Here is a 15,712-nt window from a genome sequence, read left to right on the forward strand (position 1 = left end):
CGCCTACGCCGCGCCGCGCGGCTCCTCGCCCAAGCAGTCGCCCAGCCGCCTGGCCAAGTCCTACAGCACCAGCTCGCCCATCAACATCGTCGTGTCCTCGGCCGGCCTGTCGCCGATCCGCGTGACCTCGCCCCCCACCGTGCAGTCCACCATCTCGTCCTCGCCCATCCACCAGCTGAGCTCCACCATCGGCACGTACGCCACCCTGTCGCCCACCAAGCGCCTGGTCCACGCGTCTGAGCCCTACAGCAAGCACTCGCAGGAGCTGTATGCCACGGCCACGCTCCAGAGGCCAGGCAGCCTGGCAGGTAACCAGCGCGCGGTGGGGGGCCATGCCCAGGGGATGCAGGCTGGGAGGGTGCCAGGCGCACCAGGGGCTGGGGGTGGGAGCAGTGTTAACCCTCTGCTGGAGGTGGAGGGTGACCTGAGAGCTCTCCAGAATAGGCCAGGGGCTTCCTAGGAATAATGCCAGTTTCTACCCTAGTTTAGAACGAATGCAGTCTCTACAAATCCATCAGTAAGTCAGCCAGTCAGTCAGTCAATCCATGTGTACCTTGCTCCTCTCTCCCTACTCTGCTCTCCTCTCTCTTTTCCTCTATTCAATCAGTCTCTCTCCTCCCTCCCTCCCTTCAACCAGTACATATATCTCTCTTCTCTAGCCGCCCCCCCCCATCACTCTTCTCCCTCTTTTACCAACCTGAAGACCAAAACGCCAAGACAGCCATCAGGTCAAAGAAACTTGGTAAAGAACCATGAACCACAGACCTGTGGAATGTGCCATAGACACACCACAAAGCACAAAGCGGTCTCATGATTGCCGGCAGCCCCAGGAGTTGTCTACAGTTCCTTGTAGGAGAAAAGTAAAAAGTACTGGGCCTAAATCACACCCGCCACTTGAATAGCTGTCACTAGTCTGCAAACACCAGCAGGAACGCATTGTCGTGAACGTCTGAGTGCTGCACCGGGGACATCTTAAATGGGGTCTCGATGCCCTCGCCAGGGAAGAGTAAAAGACTCATCCAGACATGCTGTGGAATTTAAATGGATTTCAACAAGGTGGTGGGGCTGCGGCGGGGGACTGAAAATAAGATGCCTGGCTGTACCCAAGGGAGGGAGGGGCCCTGCTGGGCTGGAGTCAGAAGAGAGAAGCCTCACTTGTGCTTCTCTGCCAGCTCTAAGGAGATGACTTGTGTGTGGACCTGATGCCCACCGCAGACCAGGTTGTGCCCACGAGGTCCTGCTGTCAGTACCATATGCCCAGCTCCAACAAGACGCCCTGATTGAAAGGCTCATGTCTAGTCTCCGGAAACACCTGACGAGGACCTGGGTTTATTGTGGAATTCCGCCCGCTTGTAGAAGGCGTCTGTAATCGTGTCTCTGTAGTAACAGCTGCGGCGCTCATATGTTTCCTCTCTTGTCACAAATAGATAGCTGCGACGATAAATAGGATAAAAAGGGAACTTGTTGCATGAACGAGCCAGGTGTCCAAAGGGCTTTCTCTCGTTGCACACAGCTCTTGCCTGGAGGACTGGCACCACATGATGCTAGGTGCATCGCTAATAGGGAATTCTCTTCTCGCCCCCTCTATCCCTCGTTTTAATAGAGCTTGAGGTAGAAGTATCAAGACAGCAGCAACGTCAAACTATTGTCTCGGGACCGAGCAACCGCTATTTTGTTAGAAGATGAAGCTAGGAAACATGCACCAGCCTTTTCCAGAGGCTTATCAATGAAACGGCATGAATTCTTTCAAGGGGAAGGGCTGCTGGAGCTGGGGGGAGAATAAGCCCCATTACCCCTCCCAGGCACCGCCCAACAACCACTGAACAGTGGGGACTGAGGCCTAGGAGGGAGTGACTTAGAAAAGTCCACCTCAATCCTTCACGGATCTGTGCAGAGAAACCAGGAGAACTAGCCTCCAGAGCTTCCCATCCGTGAGTAGACTTATACCTGCCTCCACGCTCACTTTAGTAAAAATTAGTGCTAAAAAAATGATGGAGTCTGTGCATTGGGTGCAGGGAGGGGCATTTATTAGGTGCAATGACACTGAGTCAAGAAGTATGCTGCTTATAGCATTGATTTTCAGAAGAGTTGTAAAAGCTAGCACATTGTGAACATGACTTGTGCTCTAAGATCTGGAATGAATGTGACAGAGGTTTGGGGTGTGAGTGTGTTGTTTTATTGAACAGAAAGACAATGCGAACCTACCCCCACCCCATGCATCCCCATGTGCCTTTGCTTAGCATCTCATGTCCACATCCCTAAACATCTCTGATCATGCAGGGGGGAAATTTGTCTTTTTCAATATAGCATTGAAGATTGACGTGAGAACCACAGCAGATATTTTTAACTGTTTGAATCGGGTTGTTTAAAATGCATGCTCTTCAATATTCATTTCACACACATTACTGCTGGTGTTTTTTTCATTTCTAATAGTTCCCATCCCTCTGCACACAGACTGGATCATATACGATAGCACACCTCATTTGGATATGAGTGCATGGTGGCGCAGGCGTGTGTGTGTGTGTGTGTGTGTGTGTGTGTGTGTGTGTGTGTGTAAGGGACAGTCTCCCAGTGCAGGGAGAGAATACTGGAGATTTCTGACTCCGAGCAGAATTCTGTATGCCCGGCGCCTTTCAAGGCATTGTCAACCACCTATTTGTTCATTGAGTCAAGTCCTGACTGAAAAATGGTTTGGGTCATGGTGGGAACCTCCTTTTGGGGGTTGGTCACTGATTCATAAGGATGGTGACTGCAGGAGAGGCCTCTCTCTGATTAATTAATTCACTCAACAATTATCCAGAGAGCCCTTCTTACTTAGTGACACTAATGGAGCTGCTGGAGCCACAGTGGCCATCAATACCAACGCAAATGCCTGTCCCCAGCGCCAGTGGGGAAGACAGAAAGTAATCAGGTTAAACCTTGTGATTGGCTGACCAGGGCTCACTCTGATTTCAAGCTTCTGTTGAGTCTGTCAGGAAGGAGACTCTTTGGGCTGCTAACTGCAAGATCAGCAGTTGGAAACCACCAGCCTCTCCAAGGGAGAAAGATGAGATTTTTTTTCTACTCCCGTAAAGAGTTACCGCCTTGGAAGCCCATAGGGGGCTGTTCTACTCTGCCCCATAGTGTTCCAGGAGTCAGAGTTGACTTGATGGCAGTACGTTTTGTTTTTGTTTTTTTTTAGTTTTTGAAAGACATGAGTATGCTGGCCAAAGGAATAAATAAATGGAGGAAGGATGTTTTGATTGAACCAAAGCTATTAAAACAAACTCATTACTATCGAGTTGATTAATGCATATGGTCTTGTGAGTTACAAATGGTACTACTAGTTGCCAGGTCAACGGTTCAAACCTGCCAACCGTTCCACAGGAGAAAGATGAGGCATTCTACTCTCAGAAAGATTTAAAGTCTTGGGAATATGAAAGGGGCAGTTCTCTTCTGTCCAAAGGTTCTCTTTGAGTTGTTTTGAGGGCCAAGAGTAGCCACTTCAAAGGAGCAGACGTGGGAGCGTGTCTGATGTTTGCTGCCGGATGGAAGAGGAGGTCAGAGTATTGGTATAAGATCAGAGATGTGACCAACGGGCAGGGTTGGCTGCAGACCAGGGAAGCCTTTGGAAGTCTCCATGCTTTGCTCTCCCTATGGGCACCTTTGAGAGTTGGAGCAGAGGAGTGATGTGATTGGCCCTAGGTCGTAACCCGTCCCTGGCTGCTGGGTAGGGTCTGCATTGGAGAGGATTAAGGGCCAAAGTAGGGCTAGCTATCTGCTGGGAGGTAATTACAGTAGACCAAGCCAGCGGCTGATGGTGCCTTGGGCCAGAATGGTGGTGCTGGAGATGATACAGTTATGGAATGCTGCACATTAGGCGTTCGGTATAGGGTGGCGCTGACAGGATTCTCTCCTGGACTAGAGTGCGAGAAGAGAACGAGAACGCAAGAGTGTCACCCACCCACTGACCAAAAGGATGGAAGCCCCCATTGCTGCGTCGGGAAGCTGGCTGGGTTGAGGGCCACAGAGCTACATATGGAGAACTTGAACAGCCCTGTGTTTGTCTATGAGGTTCAAAGTGGGCATGGATGATGGAGCTGGATACGCAGGCTGGAGGGAGGCTCAGCCTAGAGCTGGCTAAGGGGGAGTCGTGGGCTTGTAGATGGCATTGAAAACCAAGGGTCTGGGTGAGATTTACCTAGCATGTGACAACAGAGAGCAGGGAAAAGGCATGCTTGGACCGAGTCAAGGTGCCTGGCACAAGTTAGAGGGTGACGTGTTGAGAAGGAACTGGGAAAAAAGAGATCGAGGATGCAAGAGTGTAGGCCCGTGCCATGCCTTGGTGCCACCACGAAGCGCTGGTCTCAACAGTGACAGAGAGCCAGCGCCGCAGAGGGCAACAAAGACGTGAAGGCACTGAAGAGGGAGGGTGGGAGTGCACGTGGCAGAGGGTGGAGCCGTAGGTGATGAAAACCTAATTGAAGAAGATCTAAGAGAACAGGAGGACACGAGCAGATGCGGATGACAGGGATGTTTTCCAGAAGCTCCCTCCGGTAAATGTTTCGTCCCAAGTTTCGTCCCAAGCATTCGCACAAATGATAAGTTCTCCCTTCCGGGTCAGGATCACATATCAATGGTACTCGTTATGAGGTGCAGTTGAGACAGTTCTGAATTACACAAGAGAACAAAACCCTGCTGCCCTGTTCCGCACCGTCCTCACAATGACTCTTATATTGGAGCTCATGCTTGTAGCCCTGTGTTAGTCCATCTGGTCAAGGGGTTTCTTCTTTTTTGCGATCCTTCTACCAAACATGATGTCCTTTCTCCAGAGACTGGCGTCTCCTGAGAATACGTCCAAAGTATGTTCGACAGTCCTGCCATCCTTCCCTCTAGAGTACTCTGACGGTACTTTTCCTAAACAGATTGTTCTTTTGGCAGTCCGTGGTACTTTCAGTACTCTGCCAGAACTGTAATCCAAATGCATCAATGCTTCTTCGGTTTTCCTTATTCACTGTCCGACTTTCACATGCATATGAGGCAATTGAAAAGACCATGGCTTGGGTCAGGCTCACCTCAGCCCTCAAAGTAATAGCCTTGCATTTCAACACCACAGAGGTCTTGTGCAGCGGATTTACCCAATGCAGTATGTCTTGCAGCTCTCCTGACTGCTGTTTCTGCTAGCCTTGCTTGTGGATCCAAGTAAGACAAAATCCTTCATAACTTTGATCTTTTTCCCATTTATCATGATGTTATCCATTGGTCCAGTTGTGAGGATGTTGGTCTTCTCTACCTTGAGTTGTCATCCATACTGAAGCCTGCCATCCTTGATCTTCATCAACAAGTGCTTCAAATCCTCCTCACTTTCAGCAGGCAAGGTTGTGTCATCTGTATAGCCAAGTAGTTAATAAGCTTTGCTCTGATCCTGATACAGCATTAATCTTCATACAAGCGAACTTACTGTATGATGTTCTCAGCTCGCAGACTGAATAAGTATGGTGAGGGGATACAAACCTGACACACACTTTTCTTGTTTTTAAGTCATGCAGCATCCCCTTGTTCTTTTCCCACAACTGCCTCTTGGTCTGTGTCCAAGTTCTGTATGAGCACAACGAAATGTTCTAGAATTCCCATTCTTTTCAAGGTTATGGTCCACGAAGTCGAACTCCTTTACAGAGTCAACAAAACACAAGTACACATCTTTCTGATATTCTCTTCTTTCAGCCAAGATCCATCTGGCACCAGCAATGTTATCCTTTGTTCCACATCCTCTTCAGAATCCTCCTTGAACCGCTGGCATCTCCCTGTCAATGTATTGCTGTAACCATTGTTGGATGAACTCCAGCAAAATTTTACTTGCATGTGATATCACTAATATTGTTCAGGGGAGGGAGGGGAAAAAAGAGTTGCTGATACTATGGGCTCAAGTAGAAAGAAATGTTTTGGAAATGTTGATGGCAACTTATGTACAAGTGTGTTTAATACAATTGAATGATGGATTGTTATAAGTTTTTTAAATGATTAATAATAAGAAAAAAGAAATTTTAAATTAATGATTATGATTAATGATAAGAATAAGAAAATGATTAATAATAAGATTAATGATTAATAATAAGAAAAAAGAATCCCCATTTCACAAATAACAATAATAATATTGTTCTATACTTTCAGCATTCTTTTGGGCCACATTTCTTTGTACTGGGTACAAATATGGCAATCTTCCAATCAGTAGGCAATCGTCCAATAGTCCAAATTTCCTGGAACATTTCCCCCCACATTTATCACTAGTTCTTCCCAGTAGGAACAGCTTTATAAAGGCTGCTCAGACATCTGTAAGTTCAAATGATTTGAGAAGGCACCGCAATAAAGGTGAACATTAGGGACGTGTAACTTAGGAGAGATCAGACTATTGGAACTTCTTGACCTCAGTCAGACAGCACTCTCCTAGTCCATGCAGCCTGACGCACCCGGTTTGCTCATTGAAGGAGCACAGGTCAAGTCAAGTCTAAAAAAATTGCAGCCATCTCTTTCTTTCTTCATCTTTTTATGTCGTATCTCTGTTCATCCCTTTGGCTTCCCCAGCAGAAACCCAGCTCAGACTTGTGGGAGCTCCTGAAGGTTAAGTTTGTTACTTGCCCACTAAAATCTATTTCCTCATCTAAGAGATCAAAATCATCTCTACTGAATGACTAGTGCATTGTTTGGCTCAACTCAAGTTCGCTGTTTGTATTTTTAATAATTCCAACTGCACTTCTGTGGATGGACCAGGAGAACTTCATTCATTTTTGCACGTAGGTAGTACTGACCACGCCATGCACGGCTGACTTCATTACCAGGTTTCTAAAGAAGTTGTTATTGGTGTTTGTTACCATTAAGTCAGCTCTGACACAGAGTGGCCCACGTGTATGAAAATGAAGCATTGCCCAGTGCTAAACCATCTTCATGTTTTCTTCTTCAACCTGTATTTCTGACAGTGTTCGCTCAGGGCCCATAGTGTTTTCCTGGCTGATTTTTGGGAGGCCCTCACCAGCTTTTTCTTCCATTAGTCTGTCTCTATCTGGAAGGCCCCTCAACCTTATCCATCCTGAGTGACTTTGCTAGTATTCAAGACGTCAGTGGCAAGCTTCAGGAACAGAGCAACACACGAGCCACCATGGTAGAACAAGCAGACAATGGGGAGTGCGGATTCAGATGAGCGAAGTGTAATTCTTCAATCTTGAAACATAGTTTGGGGATGATATAAAAATGGTTAAACACAGAAGAAGGAACTAGCAAGCGAGCAAGAGTAGCTGAAACAATGGCCGAGAGTTGAGAAGGTGTTATGCCAGCAGACCTGTGGCTCTTACATGGTCCAGGATGTTGAGTGCCCACGGAACATGAGAAAGGGCTATGGATGCCATGGTGCCAGTGCTGTAAAGTTGATTGTCACCTGATAGCCCATGCAATGCAAGACCTGCCCCATAGGGTTTTCTTGGCTGTTTTCAGAGGAGCAGATAGACAATGGCACCTCCAGGGGCGGGTGGGACATCAACATTTGGGTCAGCAAATGAGCCTCTCTGAGTTTTGCCACTAAGGTTCTCTGATTCCATGGAATAATCAAAAATCAACGACAACAAAACCGGCCCAGTAGCTTTGAGTTGATGCTGACTCATAGCCGCCCTATGGAGGCAGAGTAGAACTGCACGCTGGGCTTTCCAAGACTGCAAAATCTTTACAGGAGCAGAAAACCTCACTTTTCTCTCTTGGAGTGACCGGCAGCTTCAAACTGCTGACCTTGTGGCTCTCAGCCCCACCCATGACCCCCCAGAGCCCTTTTCCAAACTCAAACCAACCAAACTCTCCGCCATGGAAGCGATGTCAACATATAGTGATAGGACAGCGTAGAACTGCCCCTGTGCACTTCTGAGTTTCTTTATGGGAGTAGAAAGCCCCATCTTTCTCACAAGGAGCGGCTGGTGGTTTTGAAATGCTGACCTTTGGGATCACAGCCCAGTAAGTAAGCTCTCTGCCACCAGGGCTACAGTTCCCAAAGCAAAGGGGCACACCATTTCATCCCTGGAGCAGAGGAGTGGCCTGACAATGCTTGTGTATTAGCAACTTCATTTTGGTGGCTGGGTGGAGGATAGGTGAACCCTGGTAGTGCAATGGTTAGAGTTTGGGGCTGCTAACTAAAAGGTTGGTGGTTCAAACACACCATGAGAGAAAGCTGTGGTAGTCTGTGATTGGAAACCCAAAGGGGCAGTTCTGCCCAGTACTGTGGGGCCTCCGAGAGGTTGGAGTTTAATATGGATGGTGGTTCGATTGCAGGAGGTAAAACTCCCAGAGGAAGCATATGGAGCTATTGCGGTCGTCCCCCCAACTCTAGTCATTGCACTTCCCCAATTGCTTTGACACAGAATAGTTCCAAAGTTATCAGACATAATGGCGACCTAAAAACGAGGTCAGGAAAGAAGAACATGTTCTTACATTGATTGTGGGAATGGATCTTCAGCTCTTTATATGATTTAACTTTTGAATTGTGTGATGGGTAGATCATGTGCCAATAAATCTATTCTCTTTAAAGCTGTCACCTAGTCACACAGAGGAAGAGAAGACTGAACAATTGATATCATCTAGTCTCGACATCTTTCCTCCCAAAATACATTGCTGAACTTATTATTTTCATAATTTAAAAATTAAACATACTCACTTTAATGCAGGACATATGAAGGACACAGCTTTTTACGATTCTAATACAGAGTACATGCCAGCCCCTGTGTCTACCAGCTGCGTTAGTCATGAGCATATAGTTCCAACAACTCAGTACGGTGGGTGAGATCTCATAGGGATCCTATAGCACAGGGCTAAACTGCCCCTGTGGGTTTCTGAGACTGTAACTCTTGATGAGGATACAAAGCCTCATCTTTCTCCCCAGGATCCAACCAACAAGCAAAAACCAACAACAATGACGAGAGAGAGAGAGAGAGAGAGAGAGAGAGAGAGAGACATAATTGACTTTGCAATGTCTCTGTCCCACCGAAAGGCTGCTCACGTTAGCCTTGGGTTGGTTTGGTTACTGGAGGGAGATCTTTTAATTCCCGTAAAGAGTTACTGTCTCAGAGACCCACAGGGGCAGCTCTGCCCATCCTCTAGGATCACCACGAGGCGGAATGGACTCGGTAACATTGAGTTTGGTTTGAATTTGGCCAGCAAGTCCATTCTGACTCCAAAGAAAGTACCAGCATCCTTTTCGTTTCTGGTTGAGGTAGGAATGAACACTTAAGAGAAGGCCGAGTTGCAACAGTGTATTAAAGGAAAGCAAGCACCCGAAGCCTGTTTTGAGGAAGTCTGTTTTGAGGCTGGCATGAAAGAGCCAAAATTGTGCTACTGTGAAGAAGAAAGCCGCCTGTCTTGGGTTCCAGCCAAATGCACATATATAATAGTCAGTGTTTCGTGTGAATCACATGCCCTAAACCCGGATTCTCACCCTTCAGGAGATTCTGTCCTTCCCTTTCTCAGCTACCATCAGGGAAAACAGAGAGCCAGGCCTAATCCGAGATGAGAGCCCTGTGAACCCTCCCGTCCGGTTCTCAGAGGACGCCTGCCTGAAGTCTGCTCCCATGCTGAATGAGTTTATTTAACACAGAACTCTTGGGGTTTGGGCAAATGCAACCTGACCCCTGGTCTCCCTGGCTTCTTGAAATCTCATTTCAGAAAGGTGGTCTTACTGCCCACAGACACACCCTTGAATGGCGCTTAGGCGCCTCTCTCACATTCAACCCAAGACTGCCCGCCTTTGCTTTCAGTTAAACCAAGGTTGTCGTTAAGAGCCTCCCAGTCGGTTCTGACGCATAGAAACCCTACAGAACAGGCCACGGCCCTCCCTGCGCCGTCCTCGCCATTGCTCTTCTGCGCGAGCTGCTCTTGTAGCCACTGTGTTCACCCGTCTCGCAGGAGGTCGCAATAAGTCGTTGATTTGCTGCCTAACAATGCATCATCCCCCCTCCTGCCCCTTTTTAACTGGAGTATATTTAGTAATGAAACAAGAACATATACATACGTGCATATACGTATGTGCACATGTGGTTTTTGTAACAGGCCCTTGGGTAGTTGCCAACTCACTGCAACCCTGTGCACCACAGAGCAGAACACGGCCCAGTGTGCGCCTTCCTTCTAATGGCCACACTTAGGCCCATGGTCCCAGCTACGGTCAGTTCAGCTCATCAGAGGTCTTCCTCGCAGGGCTGCCCCTGCACTTCACCGAGCATGATGTCCTTGTCCAGGCACTGCTCTCTCCGGATAACATGTCCAAAGCATGTGAGATGAGGACGCACCATGTCTGCTTCCCAGGAGCACTGGGGCCAGCTCTTCTGCCAAGACAGATCTGCTTGTTCTTTGGGCAGCCCAGGGTACCTTCAATATTCTTCTCCAGCACCATGATTCAAATGCACTGCTTCTTCTTCGGTCTTCATTATTCAATGTCCAGCGTTCACATGCATATGCGACAAGTCCAAAAACATCATGGCTGGGGTCGGGAGCATCTTAGTCCTCAATGTAACATTCTTGCTTTTTGAAACTTTACAGATGTCTTGTGCAGCAGATTTGCCCAATGTAATGCTTCGTTTGATCTGTTGACTGCTGCTTCCGCATAAGCATTGATTGTGGATCCAGGCAAGACAAAATCCTTAGCAACGTCAGTCATTTCTTCATTTATCATGATGGTACCTTTCGGTCCAGTTATGAAGAGTTGGATTTTCTTGACATGAAGTTGCTTTCCATTCTGAAGACTGTGTTCCTTCAGTGTATAAAACATCCTTTCTCTTCCTAGCCCTATAAGGCAAAGCGCAATAAAAAGGGGTGTGGTTGTACTAGAAATCCAACAGTGATATAAGTGTAAGCACCTTCCTGTGGTAAATAAAAAAGCCAAAACCAAACCCACTGCCATGGAGTCAGTGCCAACTGCTGGGTGACCCTACAGGGCAGGGTAGAACTCCTGGGTTTCCAAGAGTTTAACTCTTTGCGGGTAGAGTCGAAAGCTTCCTCACTCTGTGGCGTGGTAAGGAGAAGGAATGTATGTGTGGGTGAGGGGTGGAGGGGGTACCAATGTATAGCAGTCGTGTGAATTGTGTTAAGAAATTAATGTTTTAATAAATATAAGTGGTATTCAAATGGTAATTATTCTTATGGAAGCCAGCAACTGATTAAAGTATAAAATATTCAGACACCCAGATTAAAACATTTACTCTGAAAAGAATCCAAGGAAAATGTTAATTTTCTCCAGAGCCTTTTATTACACAACATAAACCCTCTCATATCAAACTCTTCTTATACCGGCTAAATATAGAGTAAACTAAGAGCAAGGATGGTGAGCCTTTGCCTCACGTACTTCGGACATATTAGTAGGAGGGACCACTCCAGGGGAAAGGACTTCATGGTTGGTAAAGTGTGGGGGAGGTTGGGGTGGGGTGGAGTGGGGGCAAGGAAGAAAAGGAAGGCCGTTGGTGAGTTGGGTTGATACAGGGGCTGCAACTTAAGAAGAATTGTGAGGATGAGGCAGGACCAGGCTGTACTTTGCTCTGTGGTCCATCGGGTCACTATGAGTCGAACCCAGCTCAATGGTACCTAATATCATACCAGTATCATTCCCCATTCCCGGAGCATTCATTCTGACCTCTGCAGAAGCCAGGGGGTTGGAAGAGAGCTGTGCTCCATACAGTTGGAAAGGATGATTTTTTAAAAAACAAAACAGGTGGTCAGGCCTTGCTTTCAAATGATATCTGGGTAGACTTGAGCTCCTACCCTTCTTGTTACCCACGTAGTAACCATTTGTCCCACCTTGGATTTCCTCCTTGCTGTTCATACTGAGCATTTCAAACCTGTCTTCCAATGGACAAAGCTTCAGATCAAACAGAGCAACTTCATATTGGTTACAATAGCCAACAACACTTTTGGAAAGCGGGGTGAGGGTTCTGGTCCCTTAAAAACATTGGCTTATCTGTCAGTCCTTAGAACAGAAACCATGAGCAGCAACACCTTGCTCTGACTTATCCCAGGGAACGATTCGTGATGGTGCCCTGTGATGATTCTAGGAGCTATGCTCCCAGATGCCCAGTTTGAGGGTTACAGGGGTGAGGTGTTGAGAAGCAGCTGTGGAGAAATACAATGCCACTTTGTATCCCTCTTTTTGTTAAGAACTGTGTCAATGAGGCCCGCCTTGATAAGAGCCACTAAACGCCTCCTTAGTAACAAACCCAATGACAGCTTGGTTTGAACTGGGAGGTGAAAAAAAACCTGCTCCTTTTTGACCAGCATGTTGCTGCCAGAAGATGCTATGGCCCTGGGTCTGAAGCAAATCATGCAGATGAGACCTTTTCAAGAAACCTTAAGGAGTCCTGGTGGGTTGGACTGCTATTTCCAAGATCGGTGGTTCAAACCCATCAGCTGCTTCCTCGGAGAAGGATGAAGTTCTCTGCTCCCATAAAAATGTACAGCCTCTGAAATCCTGTTAGGCTTGTTCTGACTTGGATTGAGTTCAATGTCACTGGGTCCAGAAACCATAATAGTTCACAAATTCGGCATTTGTTGTAAATTGATCTCGTTGAAGACTGACATTCCAAACCAGACACTGAAATATGTTGCCTTTCTGTTCCAAGATAATTAAAATTTAAACCTAACACCTCTCCCCTTGTGTTAGGTCGGTTATCTAGAGAAACAAATCCAAGAACACTTATATATGTAAAAGAAAGTGCTCTATGTCAAAGAAAACATCCCAGTCCAGATTCAAGTCCCTAAGTCTGATATTAGCCCATAAGTTCGATACTAGTCCATAAATCTCCCTGCATACTCCTGCAGCCACATGCAATGATGCTCAATGCAGGAAGATCATGAGTCAGTGGGTGAAAAGTCCCGTGGATCCAATGGCGGTGGAAGTATCACAGGGCTGGCGCAGGTTGTCACCACATGGCTCGCTCAGGTCTCAGTGTGGCTCCACATGGCTTGTCAACAGGAAGGTGAAGTAGAGAGAAAGAGGCTCTCTTAGGACACAGCAAGCCTCTCTGTGACTTGTCAACAGGATGGTCCCAGAATTCTCATGAGAAGACCACGCCTACAAGAAGGCATCATCAGGCTGTGACCTAATTGACAGACTAGACTCCACCCCTACATTTATTTATCAAGTTGGCATGGTATAATGTAACCACCACACCCCTATTTCTAGTTCTGCTTAGGCCCTGCTGAGAAGTTCTTAGGGTGCTGGCTAGAATCTTTTGAGGGGTTCTCCCCCCAGCTTCAGCTGGGACTACCTCTTCCTAGAAACATGCTGCCAGTGTACTGCTGGTCTTCAGTGCTCTTCTTTCTCCCTGGTGCATTGGGCATGTGGGCTTGCCACCCAGCTAATTTGTCTCCCCAGAAATCAGCCCTTGGTTTGATGTGCCAAGGCCTTGGGTCTTTATAGAGGCAAAGGAGCAAAGAGAAGTGGGGAGTGGGCTTCTAGCCCACCAGGCCTAGAATCCAGTTGTCAGAATGAACCGTCTCGGAAGTCAGAGGGCTTTTCCAACAAGAGACTCACTGCAGGAATTAGCACCCCTCGTGCAGCCGGCACCTTGTTCTGCTCTCAGAGGCATCGCTGCCCTTTTCAGGCCAGAAACTAAAACTCCTCCACAGAAAGGCTCCACCGCTTCCCCAAGTTCAGGAGCAGGTGTTTCTGTGGATGTTCTGAAGCTCCTGCCCCAAAGGGCCTGGTAAGAACTTCACCTCTCACATGTGGTCTTCAAGACCCCACCTCTCTCATCAGATCCACCAACCATGTCCTGAACCATGCAAAGTTCAGCCCCTGGGATTGTGACCACCCTGCCCTCCACCCAGGCTTGCTGATTCAGTAGGCCAGCAGTGGGTTCCAACCCTGATGCTGTTTGAAATATTTTCCTGATGGACATCCGTCGTGGACCTTCTATCAGGGTTGAACAGCACTGAGCTGAGCACGTGTCTGTGGAATCTAGGAGATGGCTTTCCTAGAAGCATCTGAGAAAAACCAGCAATGTCATTTGAAATCTCCCCCCCTTCCCATGCCCATGAAGCCCGTGGTATTCCAGGTAGCCTCAGCAAGTTCCTGGAAACATTTCATCATCTTTTAATTTCATTTTTCTACCATCTTTTTGAAGCCCCCTTCTATGATGAAAAGGAGACTTGGCTTAGTAGTTTAGTGGGTAAGCTTTTGGCTGCTAACCCGGAGGTTCTTAGTTCGAATCAACCAACTACTCCATGGAGGGAAATGCAGCATTTGTTTCTGTAAAGATCACAGACTTGGAAGCCCTTTGGGACAGCTCTCCTCTGCCCTCTTAGGTCACTAGGAATGCAATTGATTCAACAGCAGCGGGCTTACTTTAGTTTTTGGTATATGGAAAGACATCCTCTTCTCTCGATGGGACTAAGCTAGGCTGACCACTGTGACCACTGGGGTCTTGGGAGACCCAGACATGGGCTAGCCACCCACTACTCAAGTCAACCACACTGTAGCAGCTTCAAGCCAAGTACTTACCTTCCAGCGGCCATGGCAGCTTAAGACCAGTGGCTAATGTGGTTGTCAAGTACCTTTTGGGCCTATGTGGTTGGCCATCTGCTGAGGCTCCACCTGTTGGAATAGCAACAGACTGCACCCTCACCTGGGTCTTTTCTGAGGCTAATTAATGCCCAGGGAGACCTTAGTATTGCTGTGTCTGTCTCCTGGGTACTAGGAGTGTACCAGATTCTGAGTTCCCTAAGGAGCAAATTTAAAGTTCTCTAGTGATCAGATAACAGGAGTCCTGGTGGCATAATGGTTACATGTTAGGCTGCAAAGATGAGCAGTTCAAAACCATCAGACACTCTGTGGGAGAAATACGAGGCTTTCTACTCCCGTAAATAGTTAAAGTCTTGGAAACCCACAGGGGCAGTTCTGCCCTGACCCAAAGGGTGGCGATGAGTCTGCATCGACCCGATGGCAGTGAGTGCATGAAGGAGAGGATGTAATAACGAATAACCGAATGGACCAACCTAATTCTGTTCAGTCGAGTAATCAGCCTAGCACAGTAGTAAGGAATATGGTGTGAAGAATGTGAGAAAGGAAGGGCTGAGAGTTGCCACAGTCTTTTCAGGAGGCTGCCATCTCCTTTTGGAGTCCTGGTGGCAGGATGGGGTACAGGCAGAGCTGCTGACCGCGAGGACAGCAGTGTGTGCCCACAGGCTGCTTCGAGGGCGAGAGATAAGGCTTCCTGCTCCCTTCAAGTCTGTTAGGTGCCTTCATGCTGGGTCTGAATCTTAGCGACCTTGGTGGAACAGAACACAACACTACCCGGCCCTGCACCATGCTCATCATTGCTGTAAAGATGTACAGCCTCGAAAACCCAGCCAGGCGCAGTGATACTCTGTCCTACAGGCTGCCAATGAGAAGGAAACAACTCGGCCGCAGTGCGTTTGTTTGCTTGCTTGCTTGCTTGCTTAATTCTTCCTTTGATTCTTTCTGGGTCCCCTATTTTGGTTTTCCAGGGACAGAGTGGCTCATTGGGTGACCCCTGCATTAGAATCCTGAGATGTGGGAGCACTCATTCCATGCATATCACCTCCCCCCTTCTGAAGCTGATCTAAGCCAAATCTTGTGAAATCAGCATTTTTAGCTGGGCAGGGAGGTGTGGGCGGGCGGGGGGGCTGGGGCACTCTTTGGGGGGAAAGCACTCTGATTTGATAGCTGAACATCACCTAGGGGTTCTCAAACTTTTTA

General features: G+C 47.6%; 1 protein-coding gene across 1 annotated transcript in view; it reads left to right on the plus strand.

Annotated features, from left to right (window-relative positions):
• The window catches only part of CTNND2 (catenin delta 2), an 840,020-nt gene that overhangs the window by 396,977 nt on the left and 427,331 nt on the right, over positions 1-15,712 (plus strand). Inside the window, exon 6 of the mRNA XM_045285280.1 lies at positions 38-308. Within this exon, the coding sequence (XP_045141215.1) occupies positions 38-308 (271 nt within the window). The remainder of the gene's footprint in view (positions 1-37; positions 309-15,712) is intronic.

This window comes from Echinops telfairi, unplaced genomic scaffold (assembly GCF_000313985.2).
Source record: "Echinops telfairi isolate 266 unplaced genomic scaffold, ASM31398v2 ScPeMD7_7469;HRSCAF=8507_1, whole genome shotgun sequence".
In the NCBI taxonomy this organism is placed as follows: Eukaryota; Metazoa; Chordata; class Mammalia; order Afrosoricida; family Tenrecidae; genus Echinops; species Echinops telfairi.